The sequence below is a fragment of the Amia ocellicauda genome, chromosome 4 (genome assembly GCF_036373705.1).
Source record: "Amia ocellicauda isolate fAmiCal2 chromosome 4, fAmiCal2.hap1, whole genome shotgun sequence".
Taxonomy (NCBI): Eukaryota; Metazoa; Chordata; class Actinopteri; order Amiiformes; family Amiidae; genus Amia; species Amia ocellicauda.
The window spans coordinates 43254092-43275386 of NC_089853.1; the positions used below are offsets into that span (position 1 = coordinate 43254092).

At 41.5% G+C, this 21295-nt stretch overlaps 1 protein-coding gene across 1 annotated transcript; it reads left to right on the plus strand.

Moving 5' to 3' along the window:
* The first annotated feature begins 7856 nt into the window (after positions 1-7856).
* On the plus strand, positions 7857-19173 carry emilin3b (elastin microfibril interfacer 3b). The gene is made up of 4 exons (XM_066702400.1): positions 7857-8488; positions 15534-15653; positions 16308-16618; positions 17044-19173. Exons 1-4 carry the CDS (start codon positions 8322-8324, stop codon positions 18840-18842), a joined length of 2397 nt encoding a protein of 798 aa, XP_066558497.1. The 5' UTR covers positions 7857-8321; the 3' UTR covers positions 18843-19173.
* Positions 19174-21295: the final 2122 nt, after the last annotated feature.

Below are 21295 nucleotides of genomic sequence, written 5' to 3' on the forward strand. Positions count from 1 at the left end.
ATGGGTGACGGGCCGAGGTGCGAACAGCTGTAATGAGCCTGTCCCATAATGCAGGGCATTGAGCCGGCGGCGCCTACAACTTTCCATATAATAATGGAAACAGTTTCAGCTGGCTCCTGCAACAGCACCCTGAGTCACTCCTGTTGGGGTAATTACCTCAGACCAGCTTCTAAATTAAGCCTCTGCGCCATAGCGTTCCCATAGGTAATCACCTGTAAGTTTACGACACATCAACTGACATATGCCAACACAAACATCCTGACACAAAGCTGGCCTTATCGTTACCAGCATGTTGTTTTATATATATATATATAGAGAGAAAAGTTGTTTTGTTGATTATGCCAGCAGTATAATGGAAGTTGTGTTTCTATGCCTCCAATTTGAGCTTTGGCCAGTCTGTCTGTGTGCCAGACTGCTTTGCTGCAAACTAGCGTACTTTCTACAGAGCTGTGTGTGAGGGTAAGAGGGTAAAACTGTTTCTGAACCTCAAAGACCCCCTGAAAAATAAGCATGCACCCCAACGTAGACAGTCTTTCCAAAGTGTAACTGTTGTAAAATGATGTGTAGACATTTGGATTTACCCCTTTGCTCTTGCCTAAAGAAATGTAATACCCATTTATATACAGTGCTTAGTGGAATTTCCATGCCAATTACTCTTTAAATGAACAAACAAGAGTATTTATGCTGTGCTATTTATGGCTTCAGTGAATCCTGGAAGATATTCACTTGTCATCAGTCTCTGACTTGGCATGGAGGGTATATGAACTTGGATATTCTCTCCCAACAACTCCATCTGCAGAATCTATAGACTCCTTCAATGTTTATCTTAGTTTGAGATCAGCCAGAGTCATTGCCAGTTATTTAAATCATATCTGCAGGTTTATGGTGTTAAAAGAAAACCTCAACAACAACAAAAAGACAGAAATGGAATCCAGTCTCATGATATTTAAGCAATCAAACAAACGAGGCTTTTGACTCTCATGAAACATACTACCACGGTTTGGATACTTGGCTCTGAATTAATATGTAACAGAACATTGATACTGGCAGTAAAGTTTTTTTCCTCCCATCTTAGAAGATCAACTGTTTCAGTGTAGCATGGTAGGGAGAAGTAGCTACTAGAGTAATTCATCTTGTAGTTCGTTTTTAAATTAAATCCTAACGTCATTTGCAGTACAAAAGAGGTGGAGGACAATGGGGGAAATATACAAAGCACATGTTCTTTTAGGACAACAAGAAATCTTAATTAAATATTCTGTTCTTTTCAAAGACGACTTCTGTTTAAAGGAGCCTCTGACCAGCCTTTAATGTCCTGATTTTTGTAATTTCTTCAGAGTTAAATTGGAATCATTCATTTGAAATTCAGATAATTTCTTAAGACCAGTGCTGTGAAATGAAACAACTTTGCACAAGGCTGGGGTGATTTCATTATGAGTTCAGTTACATCATTGACTGCTCTTGTGTATTTCAACTGCATTTGGTCATATGATTATATTGCCCTGATGCTGATTTGAGTGTGCCATGAAAATAGATTTTGGACAGAACATGGCTCTTACACATCAGACTCACATTTCAAGTGCAGTTTTCTTTCAGTATACAGGAAAAACGGTGCAAAAAATCTGTCATTCAAAAACCACAAGGTTACCATCGTTGGGATCACGTTACAGGAGTTATCAGATGGGATTGATCTCCATTCTGGTTACATTTTATTTAAGAGCAGAAATGGCTTTGAAAACACGAGAGGCTCATTTAAAAAGAAAAGCAAAAGGGGGTGAAAGAAAGATTTCCTCAATTAAAGTCCACCTTTTCAGAGTTAACTTAAAACACACCACCGCACCTCCAAAAACGCACAAGCACACGTTAATATTGTCACTGCCGATGAGTCACACTCCTTAATATGGGTCTATAAACCATTTAAAAGGGGCGCAGAGCAGAAAAGAGATTGTGTTCAGTGAAAATTAAGACCAGGGCTTGATAGCTTGCAGCCGCTTGTTAGACTAACAGCGATTTGGAAATTAGGTAAACCGTGAGTTAGGCACTTGTGTCAAAGAAAGAGAGACATTGTGTTTGGGCTTGATGGTTTTCTGTGATGAGGTTAGTGGGTTGTGTGTGTGGTTGGGGGGGTGGTTGTGGATGTAATTAAAACCAGATGCTCACTTGATCTAAAGTACTAACCTACGGAGGAAAGGGATCTTAATAGCATGTATGAGAAGCAGCAATGATTCGAAATCCTCTGCAATCCCCACTCATATAAACTGAAGTATTTTGTAGGAACTGGAATGCTCAGGAAGTGACATTTTACTTGCACATATGAAATTATAAGTAATTGGAACAGAAACAAACAACAACTGTAAACTAACTTTTTCTAGTGTGTCTTCATTTCCTTGGATGTTGTGGCTGGTTTTCTTTATACACATACACATACACATACAATAAGTAGATTTAATAATAATCTTGAAAAATTGCATTCTCTGTTTCCCAGTTGTGGTTGTTTGCCTGTCAAGGAGTCCAGATCCGGAACCTCCAGTGTGCAGTTCATATACGTTCAGCAGTGTACAGGCCAATTTTTGATTGCTTTACTTCTTTTACTACAGCAGGCTTACTCTAACCTCTTTGAAAACCTCTCTCCCTGAAGAGGGCATAGTGTGTTTCTATCCAGGCTGATTTGTGAATTAACAAAGTGCCTCCTGTCTGACAAACCCTTGGAAAAACCTGCCCAGCATTCCTGAACACAATGACTGCCTGACTCGATGATGTCACTTCTCCCTGCAAAATCACTTTTGTGGAAAGGTTTCAAGTCAAATAAAAAAATGCTAAACTTTAACCTTGACTTTACAGTGCTAAGGATAATAGTTATTTTTACCTAGTGTTCTTCAGAAGGAAAAGTTCAAAAGCAAAAGACTGGTAAAACATTTAAACTATCTCTGTAATAACTTTTTAAAAGAAAATAATTGATAAAGTACTTTGTCTGATTTTATTTTTGCGTATTCCTATTTTTAGGAAAATGTGATGGCAATATAAGGACCAAACCTATGACTAGTCTTACACATTGTATTACCTTAGTAATACAGAAGAGAAGCTATGTTTTCAGCACACTGAAAAACAAAATTAATTAATTTCCGTTCACAGTTGGGGGGATGCAAAAATACAGCTTTTAACTATTTATTTTCAAAACATGAATGCATAAATTAAAAAAAGTTAAACTTGGAGATTAAAAAGTGCAAAGTGACAAGCTTACAAAAATAATCATATAATTTCAAGATACACTAACAATCTCCTACAACAGCAACAAGGAGTTTGTTATGCAAGATTATCAAACCACTTCAGAAACGGGTTGCAGACATGAATGAGGAATCCAATTTCAAGAGGCATGCTTTGTTAAGCTACTTGAGTTGGGCTGGTGGGCAACAGTTAACATAACATAATTTAAAAGCTCCCTTCAGAGCAATCTGTGAGTGTGTCCTCCACTGGGAAAGTGACCCTGTCGGACCAACTCCCGCTGTGCCGGCCGTGTCGACCACAATCCCTGGCCGCTAAAGGCCATCATCAATCAAACACAAAGGGAAGCCTCTTAAATGCTAAGCCACTGAGTTGGGGACAGTAAAAATGTCACCAGTGTCAGGATTTAAACAGAAATTTGTAGTGTTTATAGTCCCTAAAAAAAGCGATCTGAAATTTAAGACAGTTTACCTCCGCCAACCCCCAGTCCTTGAAGTAAGCAAAGTCTGGCACGGCTGAAAGCATATTTCTTTGCTCTCTTTTTTGTATTTCCCTCAGAGGTGCTGTTACTAGGTCCACTTTCCTTTAGAAAACTACTGAACAAGCGAAGTAAAGGATAGGTTTTCCTGTTTTGTTTTTTATCACATGAAAATAAGAACATATCACAGAGTTTTAAGAGAGTGTTTATTTTATGGAGTAGACGTATCAAAGAACCTTACATTGCTTTTAATGATTTTTTCATTGATTTAGTTTTTATGCATTTGTCTTTCAAAATAGTGTCATTGGTTACCTGCTCTGTGGAGTTTGAACCTACCCTCAGAGAGACATGAGCAGAGGCAAAACTGAGTTGGTTTTTGAGTGTCACATAAGGTCAATGTCCCCCTGCCCCTCTTCGCCACCGTCTTGCAAACGGGCTGTGTATCTTTTGAGGGTAAACGCCAGTGTTTGTGGAATGTAGACCGGGTGCCTGATTATAACGAGCAGTGGGTTCGAACAGTGTGGTGACATGGAGAAGCTCTCTAATACATCTTCTGTTTGTCCAGTCCAAAAAACTGGTCCTTGCCTATCCATTTAGAGACACTATAATGGGAGATTCGCTTTAATGTTTGCATTAAAGGTTAACAGCCAAACATTTTGTGCTTTGCGATGAGGTCAGACAAGCTATCATGGTCAGAACTACCCTGGTGTCTCTCCGATTCTTCAGAGGAACATGAGTATATCTGCTCCATATTAGCCTTGGAAAGAAAACAGCATGTTCTGCACCCTCATGTTTCTTAAGTGAGGGTTGGCAATGTACATATCTGTTCATTAGGCCCCACCAACTACATACACATGTGTACAAGTCGGTTCCAAGATGAATACATTTAGCAGCTGGGCAAAACTACATGTGGCTTCTCTTGTATTATTAAAAACAGGCTATTTCCCTGGTCACTACTGTGTATACATATCGAGTGTTGCCGCGCTGGAGATTGTATGTCACAGCTCTGGAATCTGTTCCTGATCGCTGGCTGCCCCTTTACAATATTACAGTTAGGATAAATAAAAAAAACAAAACAAAATAAATTAATTTCAAAAGACATGCACCGCTGAGGTTACATAAACTATCGTGCGGTGCTGTTTTACAGAAAGATTTAATTACAAGTGTGTCGATAGTTTGTAACTTCATGTGATTGCAATGTGTGGCAGTTGAAAACTTGGATACAGCCAATTGGCGGCCATTCGGGACACTTTCATCCGAGTGAAAGCGTTTTCCCTTTTCTCTTGAGTGTGCAGTCTGAACAAATACGTTTTTATTCCCTTTGATGATAAAAATACAAAAAATGTGGGCTAAGGTAATACATTTTGAGTTTTGTGCGTCATGTTTGACATTCAGATTTGCTCTTCTACTGGACAACAACCCCCTCCAACTGAGCAGTGTGTAAAATCCTTCCAGGAGATACCAGGCGAGAATATTTAAACAGTGATGAAAGAGCTGGATACGGTTCCTGTGATTAGAAAACATGTAATTGAAACAGACCAACTAGACAAAACACCAGGTTAGAAAGTAATAATAATATGAATATGAATAAGAAGAGAAGATTACGAATGCTTCGATATGTGTAGTATGGCCTTGCATACAGCAGCTTGACCTTAAGGGGTCAGATGAGGATATTGCCTCTGTGTTTTCCAAACCATCCTCTTTTCTGGCTTCTGTCCAGACCTCAGAGTGTTTGATTTTATAGCAGATAAGGGATCAAAAAATATACAGATTTAGGAAAAAAAACAGAAAAAAAACACTGGAGGGGTTAAATGAATACATTTGTCAAAAACAACAACATCAAGAAATAAATCATGTACTTGACATTACCTGCACTTTTTGTTTTTGGTGGGGGGATGGGGGCAATTTCTTGCATTCTATCTACAGAATATTAGCATTTCCAGGAGGTGTGAGATGAAAGGCCAGCACCTTAATAAGATCCTGTTTTTCCATTAGCTGAACTGTATGGAAGCTATTTTTTAAACCGATAAGCGCTCCTTATCTGAAACTGCTCACAGATGTTTATAGACCATACAGAGAAGAATTCGGAGCAACATATTAAACTAATCTTAAAGAAAATTGCGCCATAAATGACAGACTCCTTATGCATGCAAGTCAGACATTGGAATCTTTTGAAACCTGCTTCCTGTCAGAATCGTGGAAGTATTGTTTGCGTGCACCTGGGGCCAAGCAACGATAACTCCCGTAGAATATATGCACGATTTGATTACCAATCGTCTTTGGTTTTTAAAACAGTTTGGTCCAGGCACTACAATGGCATTTCAAGGCAAATGCCCTCTGAACAGATAGATCTAAGACCCATGATTATCCCATCTGGAATCTGTTACAGTGAGCTGTTCAGCACCTGACTCTATGGCTCTACTTTAGCCAAGGGAAGACAGGAATGATTACAGTAATGGGCTATTAGCTGGCATTACCTTATATCTCCTGTACGAGGAGCGCAGGGAATTGGAAACCTTCTTTTCCTGATTGAATTAATACATATGTAGAGTTTATGCCATTGTGACCCCTCTCCCAACCTTTTCTCCCCCTTAGAGTGACAGGGAAGATTACTGATAAAAAAGCCATATTGGAAATATCAGCTTGCTTTAAATAGTATTTTTTTCAAAATATTTTAAAGTAAATCTTTAAGTAAGCCCATTGATTCATTGTCATGTTCAATTGCTTTAAGCCACTGATATGGAAGAACTTTGAAGTTCATGGCACTCTGTTTCTTACTGTGTTTTATGACGCACCTTTTATCTTTTAATTTGACATTTTTTATGTTTTACACAGGTGTCTTTAACTCACCAAATGCTAGGCATCTATATCTTATCTGCTCTCTCAAGTGGTGTGTTTTCCCACTTAAATATTTGAAAAGGTTGGTTGAATGGCAAAAGTGCCATTCTGACAGAGTAGAAGGTTGACCTGATCTCTTTTTTGATTATTGTAATTATTGTAAGTGATGAATGTGGGTGAGCCAATGTCTAAACAGGGCTATGCTGACTTTGCATACTCACTCAGCCCCCTTGCTCTGTTCAAGTTACAGTGGCACAATGAGACCTGACCGAGCCTCCTATCTCTGTGTTAATTGCGTTGTGCTGTATTCACAAAAGGAGCAGAGACTGTGGAAGCAAACATCACCAAAGAAAAAAGCAATAAAGTGATTGTACACTCTTCACTACCAACCACCTGTTTAAATCAGCCAAAATAAGGATTGTTGCCCAGAGATCAATGGAACTCGGTGGTGCATTAACATTTTCCTATCTTAGTTTGCTGCCATTATCCACTGACAGATAAGGGTTCTGTCCAGGTGTTTCCTGTAGATTTCACACCTCTGGATGTGCATGTAGAGAGAGATCTGGGTGGGCTAATTGATTTTTTGTGGGCGGCCACCTGCTCTTTTTAGGGGGATCTCCGTGCACCACACAATAAACAAACAATAAACAAACTGACAATAAGCACAATAAGAGTTAAATTTCCCACTGTTGAATATGTTCCAACTCTTTATTCTAAGCAGTGATACTGCTTTAACAGTGCAAAATGGAAATACTTGACACCTGACTCTTTGTATTGCATCAGTAAGAGACCACCTATCCAATTTTAAATCCTAACAATAGCTGCATCAAGCAGAATACTTAAGAATTGTGGCAGCATACATCCTACAGACAGATATAAAGATTGATCGAGATACAGATGCACAAACAGAGACACACTTTATTTTCTGTACCAGTAGATTAATGTTGAACACTGCTCTTAAGATTTGCAGTGAGGGGGGTTAGCATATGTTGTGCAGGAGGACTGGGGGTATTTGTGTGGGGTTAGACACCGCTTTTTGTCTCTCCATCAGTGGTCCACTCGGGTACACAGTGCCGGGGAATTCTCCCAGCTTTCTTTGATGTCCGGTCACTGGAACGATTGAGGGGAGGAGAAGGGAGCCTGCCACCAAGGTTTTGGTTGGTTTATGAGGTTTCCCTCAAATTCCGATTGGAGAGAGGATTTATTTCCCTCTGGTGTCCCTGGGTATAGCATTTCAAGGCTGCAGTTGGGCGGGATATGCAAATCCTGCCCCGGCAGCCTGCCTCCTTGAAGAGATACCAGCAGGCTGTAGTTCAGAGGGAAGCAGAGCTGGCTCAGAAAGCCTAGTTAGCAGGTCAGCATCAAGAAGTGTAGTGCATGCAGTAGCTCTCCTACTGTCTCTCATACTTTCTCTCCCTTTTTCCCCTCTGTCTCTGCCCTGACTTCTCTCTCTCTATCTCTCTCTCTCTCTCTCTCTCTGTGTCTCCCTTTCTCTCTATATATATATTTCTGAAAGCATCCTTCCAAGTCCAAGAAAAGGAGGAGATGTTATGGTACAGATGTTTCAGCTGCAAATTCCCTTAATGTCAGTCTGAAATCTCAACTGCTCAACTTCAAAGCCTTGGGACAAAACCAGGATTTTGAGGACCTGCTCTTTTACCAATTAAAAGGAGGACTTTCAAGTGGAAACTTGACACTGATTTTGTTTTTAATTCATTCATTTTTTGTTTTATATTGTCGTGCAAGCTTTTTATTTTTTCTGTTTGACAACACTAGCTGTGCAGAAATGAAGCTGGCATTTTCACAGGTGGTTCTCCACCCATTCCTGTTTGGAGTTTTCTTATCTCTAGCTGATGCCAAAGGGACCTTCTATGGAAGCCCTTACAGATACAACCTTTACAAATCTGGGCCAAACCCTCATTTCACTCCAGGCAAACCGATGAGCCGACACAAGTAAGTATTCTCATTATGTTTTTTCCTTCTTGATCACAAACAAGAAATCTGAGTGTGACTGACATCTGTTAGATCTTGAAGGTAAAGCCGATCCTTAAATATTCAGAAAGTTGGAAAGTTTAATGCTCCCTGTTCCTAGTAGGCTGGCAAACATGTAATCAGGCATGGATGTCAGGTGAGAGGAATGCAACAGATGCAACAGTTGGTGGTTGAAAGGTGTGTGAGATGTTTTTCCACATGATCAGGGACATATCTCACAGTGTACTAAGAATAAAGTGGACTCTTATATCCTAGGAAGCTTGGATAACAAATGATGAAGACTGGATCATATAGAGAAAAGTGTAAAAAAAATGTCATTCTTGATATAATCTAGGTGCTGCTTGACTGATTGTTAACGAATAACTGACAGTTTAAAAAACACATGCAACTCCTGTTCTCTCAAATTGAAGATGCCTATTGATTTCTTGAAATGTTGTGGGCTGATTATTTTGATTAGGTAATGATGCAACACCACTATACATGTAAATATAAGTTAAGTGAGATTCCACAGGAGGAAAAAATAAAAAGCATGTAAGGAAAGACGTTCAAAGTCACAGAGACAAAACTTTTTTTCTTTTGCTCATTTTCCCTTTGGAGTTTGATCTCTCTGGACAGTTTGTATGCTACCTGCTGCTTTCCAGGATAATACGCCTGCTTCAGCTCATGTCAGTGCAAAATAACATAGGATTGAATCGCTCTTCCACACAAGCTGGAGTGTCTCCCTCTGTGATGTCAGCACACGCTTTCTTTTGCCATTGAAACCACAGCAAAGTTTAGTGAAGTTTAAGTCCAGCCAGTGGCAATACACCGTTTCAGAGGCCAGCTTGGAAACATGTTATTTAAACACCAGAGCTTAATATATATATTTATACTCACAGCAAGTGTTGTAAATAAGGAAATTGGAAAATCAGGTGGATACCTTCTTTTGCAGTCAGAAGTCTGCAGGCAAGATTTGATTTTGCTGACGGGCAGTGCAGTAACAGATTAAAACAGCTTTCGTGACCTGAGTGGAATCTGAAGTCAATTGGCAATAACACTCAAAACTTGCCTGAACACAGACTTCTTTGAGTGTATTTCTGTGGCACTCAGTGTTTTTTAAATTGGGGGGGTTGGTCAAAAGCTCACCTCTGCTGGAGAGTACTAGGGGGATACATCCAAACTGGAAGCAATATCTTCGACAGCTGTTGAGGCTGTAACAACAGAGCAGTGCCTCTGAGGGGACATGACGTTTCAGGACTGTGTCACAGTTTGCACATAAAAAAGCTAATCGAAATCGAAAGGCAAATAAAAATGTCAGGGAAAGTGTGAGTATTGCACAAGTAAACTCTTCATTAGCCACTAGTGTTGAATGTGGGTTGATGGCAGAAAAAAACTACCAGGTCGAAGAAGCTTTAATCACACCAGGCAGGTGCTGAGTAGTTTGACCATTTAGAAAAGGGGTTTCTCGTCTCGCATGAATGTCAGTTGAGTGGGAATTCGTGTAGCCGAGTTCAACAGAATCGTCTCCCTCACACAGGACGCTTTTTCATCTCTGCAGTGGAGCATGTGATTTGACAGCCGTTCCCCCTTTTGAGAAAATCAGTTCCCGGTGAGAGACCATTATGAGCAAGTTCTTATTGGGAGTGACATCTCAGACAATGATCACAAAAGCCACACCGTACTGTATAGGCAGCGGACGTGCCCCCACAATAAACTCTCGCTTCACCCTAAAGTACAGATCATTAGTCTCTGTTTTCCCATCTTTGATGATTTTTGCCCATCCATTCTTCTTTGTTGGGAGGGAGAGCACTTGCACTTTGGCCACTGTTTTTATTTGAAGGTAGCTTCCACTGAGGAGCTGCAAAATGAACCCCTGCTGCTTTGAATTAATCTTGTTTGAGTCACATTTTTTACAGAGTGGCCTCAACACTATCCCCCCAAAAAATGTTCAGCTTTGTAAGCATTTGACGCTTTAATTCATTCAGCCCCTGCCCAGCTCCACACTCCAGTAACAGTTTTGAATTGATAACTTAATAAGAAATTAAATATGATTTGATCATAATTTAAAAGCAACAGAGAAGAATATATGATGCCAGTAATCTTTTTTTTAATGTTTTCTGCATCTGAGCTCTTCTGTTTGTTCCAGGTAGATTTATACAAGATGCATGAGTCTGGGTTTGATCACAGCATCAGTCCTGGGTGGCACAGAGCTCTGAAAGCCCTGCATGTCTCAAAAGACTGGACTTCAAACTGGGGTTGAGCCTGGAAGAGCTATTTGGTTATAGTAACAATGATTTCCCCAAAGGAAGACAACTGCACTGCAATTCCAACTCAAGGATCCCTGCAGAACATAATAACTGCAATAAAGTTGGACAGCTGGTGTAAAATTACTCTAGTTTTATATTAAAATACAGTAGCATGGTAACTGCAGCTGATCATGAAGAATAAAGCATGAAGTAAACTTGTCCTGGTTTGCAGGGGGATGCTTTTATTGTGACTCTGGCCTTGCAGGTTTTTAGATTTTTTCACTCTAAATACAAAACTCAGCGATCTTCTGAATTCTTCCATGTCTTCTGGAGCGTTTTCTATTCCCCCAAGAATTTTTGAGCTCCCGGCAAATCTGGGAATCAGATACCAAAGTCACAAACGTATCTTCCAGGGCTGACTCCAACAAACAGCTTGATGTTGTGAGCGTTACACGTTGGGCAGATGACAAATTTACTTACAACATGCTTCTGCTCCCTTTCCCAACACAGGTTCATCCTTGTGTCATGATACAGCCCTGTTTTAAATGTGGTTGCTTTTCCCACAGTGCATTAACCTTTGGAAGACTTTGTAGGATATTCCAGTGAGTTGTTTTACTAAGTTTGCTGATTTGGTCCTGGCCCAGATTTCGTCAGACAATACCTGCTGGATTTCTACATTTTATGCCTTTATACTGAAATCTTACAATGTCATGGTAAACCGTGTCTAATTTGGCAGAGTTCTTCTGTAATACATGACCTCCAGACATGATATGTGATAATAGCTTCATAATGACGCGAATGCTGCACGTCTCGTTTGCAGTTGGTTAGTGGCAGATATGATAGGTGCCTTTTGAGCAGATCTTTCAGATTCATTGAATTATACATTTATTATATGTCCCAGAAATATCTGTATGGCAACTCTTCATTCCAGATATAATGCAATAGGTGAATGAATGTTTATAAATATAGTATCCCAAGATGTTTGGTCTGGTTGATAAGGTACGGTGCTGTACCCAACACCCTGTACTGTCCATATGGACCAAAAGTTGCTAGGAATTGTGGGAGCAATGCAAGGTGAAAGGAGAAGTTTCTGTTACTCGAGAAGAAGACATTGCAGTAACATCATAGTTACTTTGTCTGCAGTCAAAAGGCTCCAACTCGTGCAGGTGCTTATTTCATCATTTTGAATTAGCCAAATTAAAAAGGAAAAATCTTAAAAGGAGACTCTCGGCTGAGATCATTTGCTAAGCTGCTGAAACCGCAGAGTGAGGATTTATTTTCCCCCCAACAATAAATCTGTAGGAAGGTCAGCTTGTGGTCAGCTTCTCATGACTACAGGTGAAAGGATCGCGTGGTTTAATTGCCTGAAAGTCATCGTATACAATTTCATTACGAGAAAAAAAAAGAAGAAAGTGGCTTGCAATAATATTTAACAAAATTCGCCATATGGGAATCTGAAAGGGAATTCTCTTTTCCTCCGGGGATGAAGCCGAGGCATATGCGAACTGTAACGGTATCCTGAAAATATTTATAGTGGGACCAGACTTGCCAAAAAAGTATTCACCCAAAAAATGCAAATATTTTGAAAGCAGCGAGCAGCACGCTCACTTTGTTTGCAGGAAGCCTTTGATATGAAAGCAGCATAAACTCAAATATCCCTGCTCGGTGTCATTAAGATGGATTGAAAATGCACTTGTCCTGAAGTATGAGCACAGGCCCGCTGATAAGGACTACTTTTTGCTGGACAGAAATAGCTGAGGGCATCTGCAGGATTAAAAGAGAAGTCATGCCTTGTTGTAGTAGCCCTTATCATAACTTAGACCCTTTATCTATTTGTTTATTTTCTGGGGTCATTTTGTACAAATATTATATATGTTAGGTGTATGTAGAGGTTTTGAATGAGTGTTTTAAACTTGTACCATCATTACTTCATTTCCTGTCACTGAAAAAGAGATGTGATGGATTGCAGAAAGCAAATTTCCTAATTATCAGGTCATTTCTGAACGAGGTAGAGGCCAGGATTTGTCTTCCTGAATTTGGTTGATTTCTACCACGTAGCAAATATTTTGTGTTCCAGGGCTGACGTCTTCTAATTATATTTATCTTGGGAAGGATTTGGAAGGAAGATTTGCCAAACTGAAAACTCAAACTGAAACCAAACTGAACCCAAAAGAGCCACATCTTAAAAGTATTTGCTATGGGCTAATTGATTGACTGATAGATGTGACTTCAGAACCACATTTGGCTCTTGAAACCCAAAATACCTTTTACTGTAAAGAGCTGCTATGCAGGCGAATGTGCTGTACTTGCAGTGTAATGATAGGTCAGCAAGTAGCTTCTGAGCTGCAAACTTAGCACGCCACTATGTGAATAGTTTTGTATGCTTTTAAACCTCTGACTTACCAGAGGTTTTAGTATGTGTGAATAGCTGGGGGGAATATGTTCAAATTCTAGTGGCTGTGCAGTCCTTTTTGTAAAATTGCCAGGTACTCAGTGATGATGATGTGGCAGAAGAATATTTTGTGGAGAAAAAAAAGCCATCCATGCTAAAAGAAAATAACTCAAAAGCCAATTCCTACTTTTCTTTGGTGATTAACAATATCCACTTAAAATGCATGCATCCCACAGAATCTGAACCTGTGCCGGTTTTTGTAACTCAACACTGCTCCCAGGGGACAAGAGAAGAGGGCTGTGCTTGCGCTCCAGTGGTGTCTCATGCCTGTCCTTTTGCCGGAGACTGGGGAAAGACACGTGAGGTTCAGATTGAATATCTCAAGAAATAAAAATGACACAGGCAGGCAGTGGAGTGGGATTATTTTCATAACATCTGGATCTTTTTGCTGGGAACTTTACATTTTTCATAAATTTTCCCAGATGTGCACCTGATGACCAAATCGCGGTTCTCCTCAAGCCTCCAGCTGACCTGACCAGTTGGGTGAAGTCCGTTCCTCTTAGGGGACGTTCTCATAGCCTTCCATCGAAGTGATACCGTATTCCAGCAACGCTGTGGAAATGGGCTGCGCAATGAACACATAAACAGGCTGCTTATATTTCCAAGTGACAAAAACAACAGCAACAAAAAAAAAAAAAATCTCTGCTGCTACTCCCAAATTGGTTGCTTTGTGCATATCTAACACTGATTACAATGGTGTCCGGAAAGTAATATGCTGAAAACATATAGCACATAACTGATGTTGATCTTGAATTCTTTGAAAGGTCCCCACTGCTATTTGGTTGGCGTCATTTATTTGCTGGGAGACACACAAATAAATATGGATCAGTTCTTCAAAAGATGACCAGTATGCTCAAGAATAATATCATGTTTTCTGTCTCAGTGCAGCGAGCGTAGCTTTCTTCATTGGCTGACAGTGACAGCAGTCTTGCTTTTGAGATGCTGATTTTACCCAGCTGTGATTGTGATTTCATCCAGCCAATTAACCTACAAGCTTCCTATCTTCTCCGCATGCTGAAAACGGCCCATTAGAAACTCTAACCTCGTTGCCTTTCCCAGGCGAACTCTCCGTGATCCTGCTTCCCCCATGATTTATAGGCTTGACATACCTCATAAAATGTGAAGGAAAAGACTTCTGGGCACTGAAGTAATTACTGCCAACACTGTCTCTATTAGCCAGATACAAAGCTGCCAGCTTGTAAAAGCCACTAACTCATTTTCCATGGCAGATAGGATTCGAAATGGAGATTCTTCAGTGCAGATCTGGAAGGAACATTATATCCCTGTGTCTGTTTCCAACTTTAAACCTGCAGCTTTGAGGCCAGATAGTTGTATTTATACTGCACTAACAACAGTACGCCCACATGGCATATTTTCATTGTAAGAAAAACAAAAGTCTTATTGAACAGAAAGAGCCGAGTCAACTTTAATTCCATTATTATTAGTTCAACGATCACTAAAATACCATTATTGTTCCCATACAGCATTCATATGTAGCTTTCATTGGCTTTGACATGCTATGCCATGTCTACAAATGTGCAGTTCACCTTATAGCAGCTTCACTCTATCACTCTGTGGATCTCCACTGAGATGTGATGTCAATATGTTCTCTAGCTGTGAACGGAGGTGTGGACAAATTACAACACCAAAATCTGTTTTAATGCACATTTGGTTTCTGTTAACCAAACCTGTAGTGTGTCAACTCTGAGGCACTATGTCTGCTTTAGAAAACTGTTAGAAAGACCTTGTTAAAGATCCCCTCTCCTGAGAATGAGTTTTACACAAAGTCCATCGGTCTTTGGCTCCCCTTTAAGAAGATCTCCTGCTGGGATAGGCAATGGTGTTGAATTATGTGCTGTGTATTGAGTTATGTCTATGATATCCCACCTAGTAACCATTTTGACTGTGAGGCCGATAAAAACAAGGGAAGGAGTGCTTCAACACACGCCTGCCTCGTCACTTTCCATGCAAATGAAGCTTTCAGCTGTTGGCGCAGTCTGCCAGTGTTTTTGCAACTTCTATTACTGATCTAAGGATAAAGGGTATATTTGTGGTGTACTGGAAGCAGGTGAGTTTTAAAGCCGATGTTTTGATGCTACATTTGAGTAAAACAAACGAACGAAACATGAAGCAAAAAAAGCAATGGATTCCTCTTTCATCCAGCTTTCCGTCTGTTTCCAAATTCCTCATTGTCGCAGCTGTGCAGTCGGGTTCTGTTGCACTGGACACACTTCCAATCCGGCAGAATGTTGGCAGGACAACAAGGTGACTTCCTGTTTTTTAATTCCTCTCTTCTCTCTCACTCTCTCTCTCTCTCTCTCTTTCTTAGAAACTATTGTGCATATGTCGTCCAGAGGAATATCACATGCACGATGCAGGATGGGACTTCTACCTACGTCAAGGCCGAATACACCAAGTGTGCCTGGGGGCAGAAATGCCCAGTGGTCATGTAAGTAGAGGATCAGTGAGTGTCTGTCTCACTGATCACAAATGAACAAAATAGGCTATGCAAATGCGATTGTAAAGGAATTGCAGTTGTCAACACTGCTAGTACTGCAATTTAATATAAAACTGAACATGTAGTACAATGGAATACCAGAAGAGGGCATAGTTTAGCAGTTGTTAAAACTGCTGCTTACTACAATTTATAAAAAAAACTGAAAAAACGAAGGTTCTAGAAGTTCATCCCAGTTTGACACAAGATAAATTGCCCTGACCCTGACCTCTCGTGTCAAGATAACGATGTGCAACAGACAATATATCAGTGAAATAGAACAATAATAGCAATTGGAAAATTCAATATATTCTATATATCCTTCTAAACTAACAAAATTATAAGTTTTTCCATGAGTGAAGCTTGTACAGAGCAGTTGCCTCTTCAGGATGTAATTGGTTGTTGTCTGATGGTAGCCGAGTCCAGAATCATAAATTACTGTGGAAGTGCTCCTTTCAAACTACATTTATTTGATATATCACAAGAACAAAAGTCAAAACTAAATAATGTAAATCATGTAAAAAAAAAAAGAAAAAGAAAATAATGAAAAACAGAGGTATATAGTGGACTGGCTCCATGAAACTGAGATTATACCATATTCTTTCTCAGGTATCGGACTTTCTACAAGCCCAAATACAAGGTTGGCTACAAGACAGTGACGGAGCTGGAGTGGAGGTGCTGCCCTGGCTTCTCAGGGGAGGGCTGCTACGAGGGTCCCACGTCTCTCCCGGACATGATGCCTCCCTTCAAGGGCTCCATGACTCCCCCGGGCTTCAAGGGGCACCCCCGGGGACACCCCAGAGGACACCCCGACCACAAGTCTCCCCCCACTGGGCACCTCGAGCCAATGAAGCCCTTCCCGGTTGGACAGCCCATCCCTACGGGGCACATGCCACCTGGCCACACGAAAGCTCACTATGGTGAGTCAGAGTCATTGCTCATGACAGAGAGAGCTTTCAGACATGTTGATGACTGACATTCACTTCCACTCCACTGCACCACAAGTGGAGATGTGTTTTTACTCAGCAGAAATATTGTGCAAGACAGGAAAAGAGAGTCACACAGTGTGGGGGTGAGGGGATATGACAGTCACATGGGCAGGGTTGCCCCAGCAACCACTCTAAACACCACCACTTTTCAGACACTGGTGATTGGAGACAATGACTCCTCAGTTTGAATACAAACCTGTTTTAAATGTATTCCTTTTTGAATAATAATAATATCAATCCATCCAAACATTTGTAAAAAACATGCATACAGTGTCACAGCCCCCACTGCCCTTAGGTTTCCACAGTGACAGTCTTCCAAAGGGTTAATGTGGCCGATCTTTCCTTCTCTCCTGCAGCTCACAAGTTCCAGGGTCTCCTGGGGGAGCGCGTGGACCGAATGGAGGAGGAGCTGCGGCGGCTGTCCCAGGGCTTCGACTCGCTCAACAGCATGGTGACTGGCCTGGAGGACAGCCTGCGCCTGTCCATGCGTGAAGACACCAACAAAATGCTGGGCTCCTTGCTCAACACCCCTCCTCGCCCCTCCGACATCGGCGTGGGCTTCGGAGTCCTTCCTGCCGGCTCCCCCGATGGCCTGGCGGGAGGGGAGGATTTCCCTGGATTTGGGGACCTGGCAGGGAGGGTGACGGCGGTGAAAGACGAGCTGACCGAACTCCAAGGCACGGTGTTGGGCCACGATGGGAAGCTGAAGCACCTGCTGGACTCTGCCAAAGGGAGACCCTCTACTGTGATCTCCCAGACTGCCATAGAGGAGCTTGTGGATTCAAAGCTGGCAGGGATACGGGCCGAGATCCTCGACGGCTTCGAGAGGCGCTTCTCTGGGCTGGAGATTCAGTGTGAGACCCGCATTGGGGAGATCCAGCGCCAGTGTCATCAGGACCATCTCACCGGGCAGCAGCAGATGCAGCAGACTCTGGATGGAACAGAGACTGGCCTGAAGAAGGAGCTAGGAAACCTGCAGGCACAGATTCAGGGCCTGACATTGACAGAGAGCTGCTGTGGCCAAGTGTCCAGCCTGTCGAACCGGGTCCTGCTGCTGGAGGAAGCAGTGAAGCACCTGACCGAATCACTAAGAAACATTCAGTCCATATTGCATGGGGATGTCACTTCGATTGATGGACGTCTGGAAGATATAGAAGCCAGGTTGAATTCTACTGAGAAAGACAGTGCTGATCCCCAGGGGCAGGGGAGCTTGGTTATTGGCCTGGATGGATTCAAGAACATTCTGGATGAGAAGTTGAAGGTTCTGGAGGATCGTCTCGTCGCGGTCGAGCAGCTCAGTAACGCCACCTCCCCAGCTCTTCTTGAAGGTCAGGCTGTTCCTGCACTAGAGCTGCAGGCCATTCGAAGGCGGATGGAGGGCGAGCTGGATGGCATGCAGAAGCAACTGTCTAACCTGGAGACCCTGTGCTCCTCTGGCTGCACACAGGCCACCGGGGATGTGCAGAAGCTGCACACAGAGATGGAGGAGTGCCGGGACACGGAGAAGAGAGTGTCTGGACAACTGGATGTGCACTCCGACTTCTTGAACCGGCTCAACAGCACGCTGCAGCAGATCTTGGCCAAGCTGGCGAGGGAGGAAGAGGAAGGCTCCATCCAGGGCGAGATCACGCTCCTAAAGATCAACGTCAACTCCGTCAACCGCACCCTCAAGGGCCTGCGGGACTCTGTGAGCCTGTTTTCTCGGGAGGTGAGCCACGCTAATTCCACCTGGCAGCAGCAGGAGCTCAAGATAGCAGACCAGGTACAGAGTATCCACCAGCTGGTAGGGAGACAAGCCTCCCAGCTGAGCCTCAGCGAGCGCCGGCTCCACCAGCTGAAGGGGGAGCTGCAGGGCCTGAAGCACCGGCTGTACGGAGAGGTACAGGGCTGCAAGAACACGGCGCTGGGGGTGCAGAGGGAGGTCACCCTGGTGGACGGCCGAGTGACGCAGGTAGAGGGGCTCTGTGGAAACCTGGGGGACTTGGCAGAGGACCTGGAGAGGATCCGGGCGGAGCTGGAGAGCCACTCCAACAGTTACCTCTCGCAGATGAACGGGACCATTTCCAACCACTCGAGTCAGCTAGTGGAGCTGAAAGAAGGACTTAAAGACTGCCTCAACAAAACGGGGGAAGCAGAAACAAGAGGAGATCATTAATTTGCATCAACTGAGAAAAAAACGGGATGGGGGTTGTGGTTGTATAGAGGTTGAAGATTTTTTTTTTCCAGGTTTTGTATTAATGGGGCATTTTTTCACTTTTATATGGATATACTGACATTTTTAACTTATATGAAGAAATAAAAAGAGACTGCAATGTGACATATTACTATTAGTAATATTTTTAAAGGAAAAATTATACCAGAAACTAATAAGCTGCTACGGGTTTCTACTGGCAAGTCTTTTTTTTTTTTTTTTCTGTTTCAAGGGTGCTAAACTTTTTTGTACACATTTGTTTTTGTGTGAAAAATATGAATTTGTAAAAAAATAATCTTAATTTCCTTGTCTTTCTTTCCGGTCAGTGGTTTCAATTATATATTGTTAGAGAACCCATGATGCAAATAATATCTGCAGTGGTAAATGTATTTGCACAAATATCTGTGGATTGTTCGCAAATTGTCCACAAGGTGGCAGTAAAACACCCAAGTTAAAATAAAGTGCATGACTAGCTAAAACAAAAAATGACTCAAAAGTATACGATAGAGCATGACATCATATTCTTAATTTTCAAATATATAATTTTTACTTTTTCTTTATTTTTTATTTTACGAAACAGTTAGAAAGTTCTGTAGAAGATAAAAACCTGTAAACTATAAACACACCTCTGCAGCTAATGCTATACAAAGTGTATATATGAATAAAATATACATTTACAGGATATATATTTTTGCAGCTGATTGTTTAATGAACCAATGCCAAATCCAATTAAACTACAATTAAAAACAGACAACTATTCAAGTTCAAAATGCACACTTCAAATGTAATTCGGTTCTAATTCGCTAGTTGAAATGCACACACCTGTGATTAAATGTGATTGAATTCTGCTGAAACCAAATTGTTGTCATTTCCAAAAAAGAAAGACAAACGGATGGCCAACCAACTAAAGTGCTTAACTAGACATTGAATAATGAAGGTTAGGCATTATAGCAGTTGATCGCTAGATTAAGTCACAAAATAAGTTAGTTTCGGTATAAAAACTCTGCTGGAATAAGCATGAGAAACACTTGAAATATTTGCACTTTCTATATAATAAAGGTTCTAAAGAAAACAACAGGTATTTGTAAAAGAAACAATTGTTGTCAAGAAGTTGTAACCAAACACGTTTTTCTTTGTGTGCTAGAAAAATCGCCGCCTTCATACCACGCATGACACAAAGCGTGAGGAAACAAAGATACATGTGATTTCTCTTTTGTTTGGCAAACAGGTGCTTTGTTACTGTTATCCAAACCTGTATAATGAACCTCTTGCTTCATTAGAGTGAAACCAGGCCAGCCTAAATTGCAAGTTTGTTCTTTCACTGGAGGAACATTGAAATCATGATTCATAAATTTGTTTGCCAAAACAACAGCAGTTAACCAAAAGAGATGCTGAGTGCCATACATTACTGACAAAAAGCAGATTGTCATGGCAGCCGATTAAGATAAAAATCAGCTGCCATCAGCCGCCATGTGAGGTGAGACTTCGGTATCTGGCTCGCACACAGTCTGAGCTGAACAGTCTTGTCATTGTAAGCTGGAGCAGCTTAATCACCATCAAATTCCCATCGTGACTTGAGCCCAGATGTAGAGAATGATAAAACTGTCATTAGGCTTTTAATCTGCTGTAGAACAGGCAGATTGGCGGAGATTGCACCCCCAACAATGGTCCTTTGGAAGCACAAGTGCTGGAGGCCAATCCTTTCACTAATGGCTAAGATACTAGATAAAGCATGAGAGGCAGAAACAGATGGGGTTTGATCACACTGCTGTCTGCAGCAGAGCTTGAGTGTCAACTCCTCTCTACACATATTCTTGCAGTGCTGTAGATGTCTCGCGCTCTCTCACGTTTTTATATTTTAAAGGCTTGTAGTGTCTTGTTTTTCTCCCACGTATTCTCTGACAAGCTGCACCATGGTTTTCACCTATTTCCTGCAAGGCTGTAGATTCTGGAAACTTCTGTTGTCATTATATTAAACAGGCTTCTCACACTGCATTATCAAGTGGTGAGGAAAAATAAACCAGTGCAATTAATAGGTGGGGGAAGGGAGGGTAAAAAGAATGGCCCTCATTAAAACTTTAAACTAGTGGTTCTTAACCCTAGTCCTGGAGGAGCCCCTGCCCTGCTCGTTCTGGTTCCAACCGAGCTCTCGATTACTTAATGTAACCCTTAATTCTTCAAAGGTTTCTTAAATCAGTGTGTCTATCTTTTACTTTCATAGAACTGGACTGAACAATAATTTGATATCTATGCAACACATTGCTGTATTTATTGAGGTAACTTATGAAAAACCATAGGAACAACCCATGGGGCCTAAGAAGAGTCATGATGAATTATTGATATGCTTTTGTGTATTATATACCCATTGTTTTTGTCATGAAAGAGCCAGTTACGATCAACAGAAGTATAATAAAATG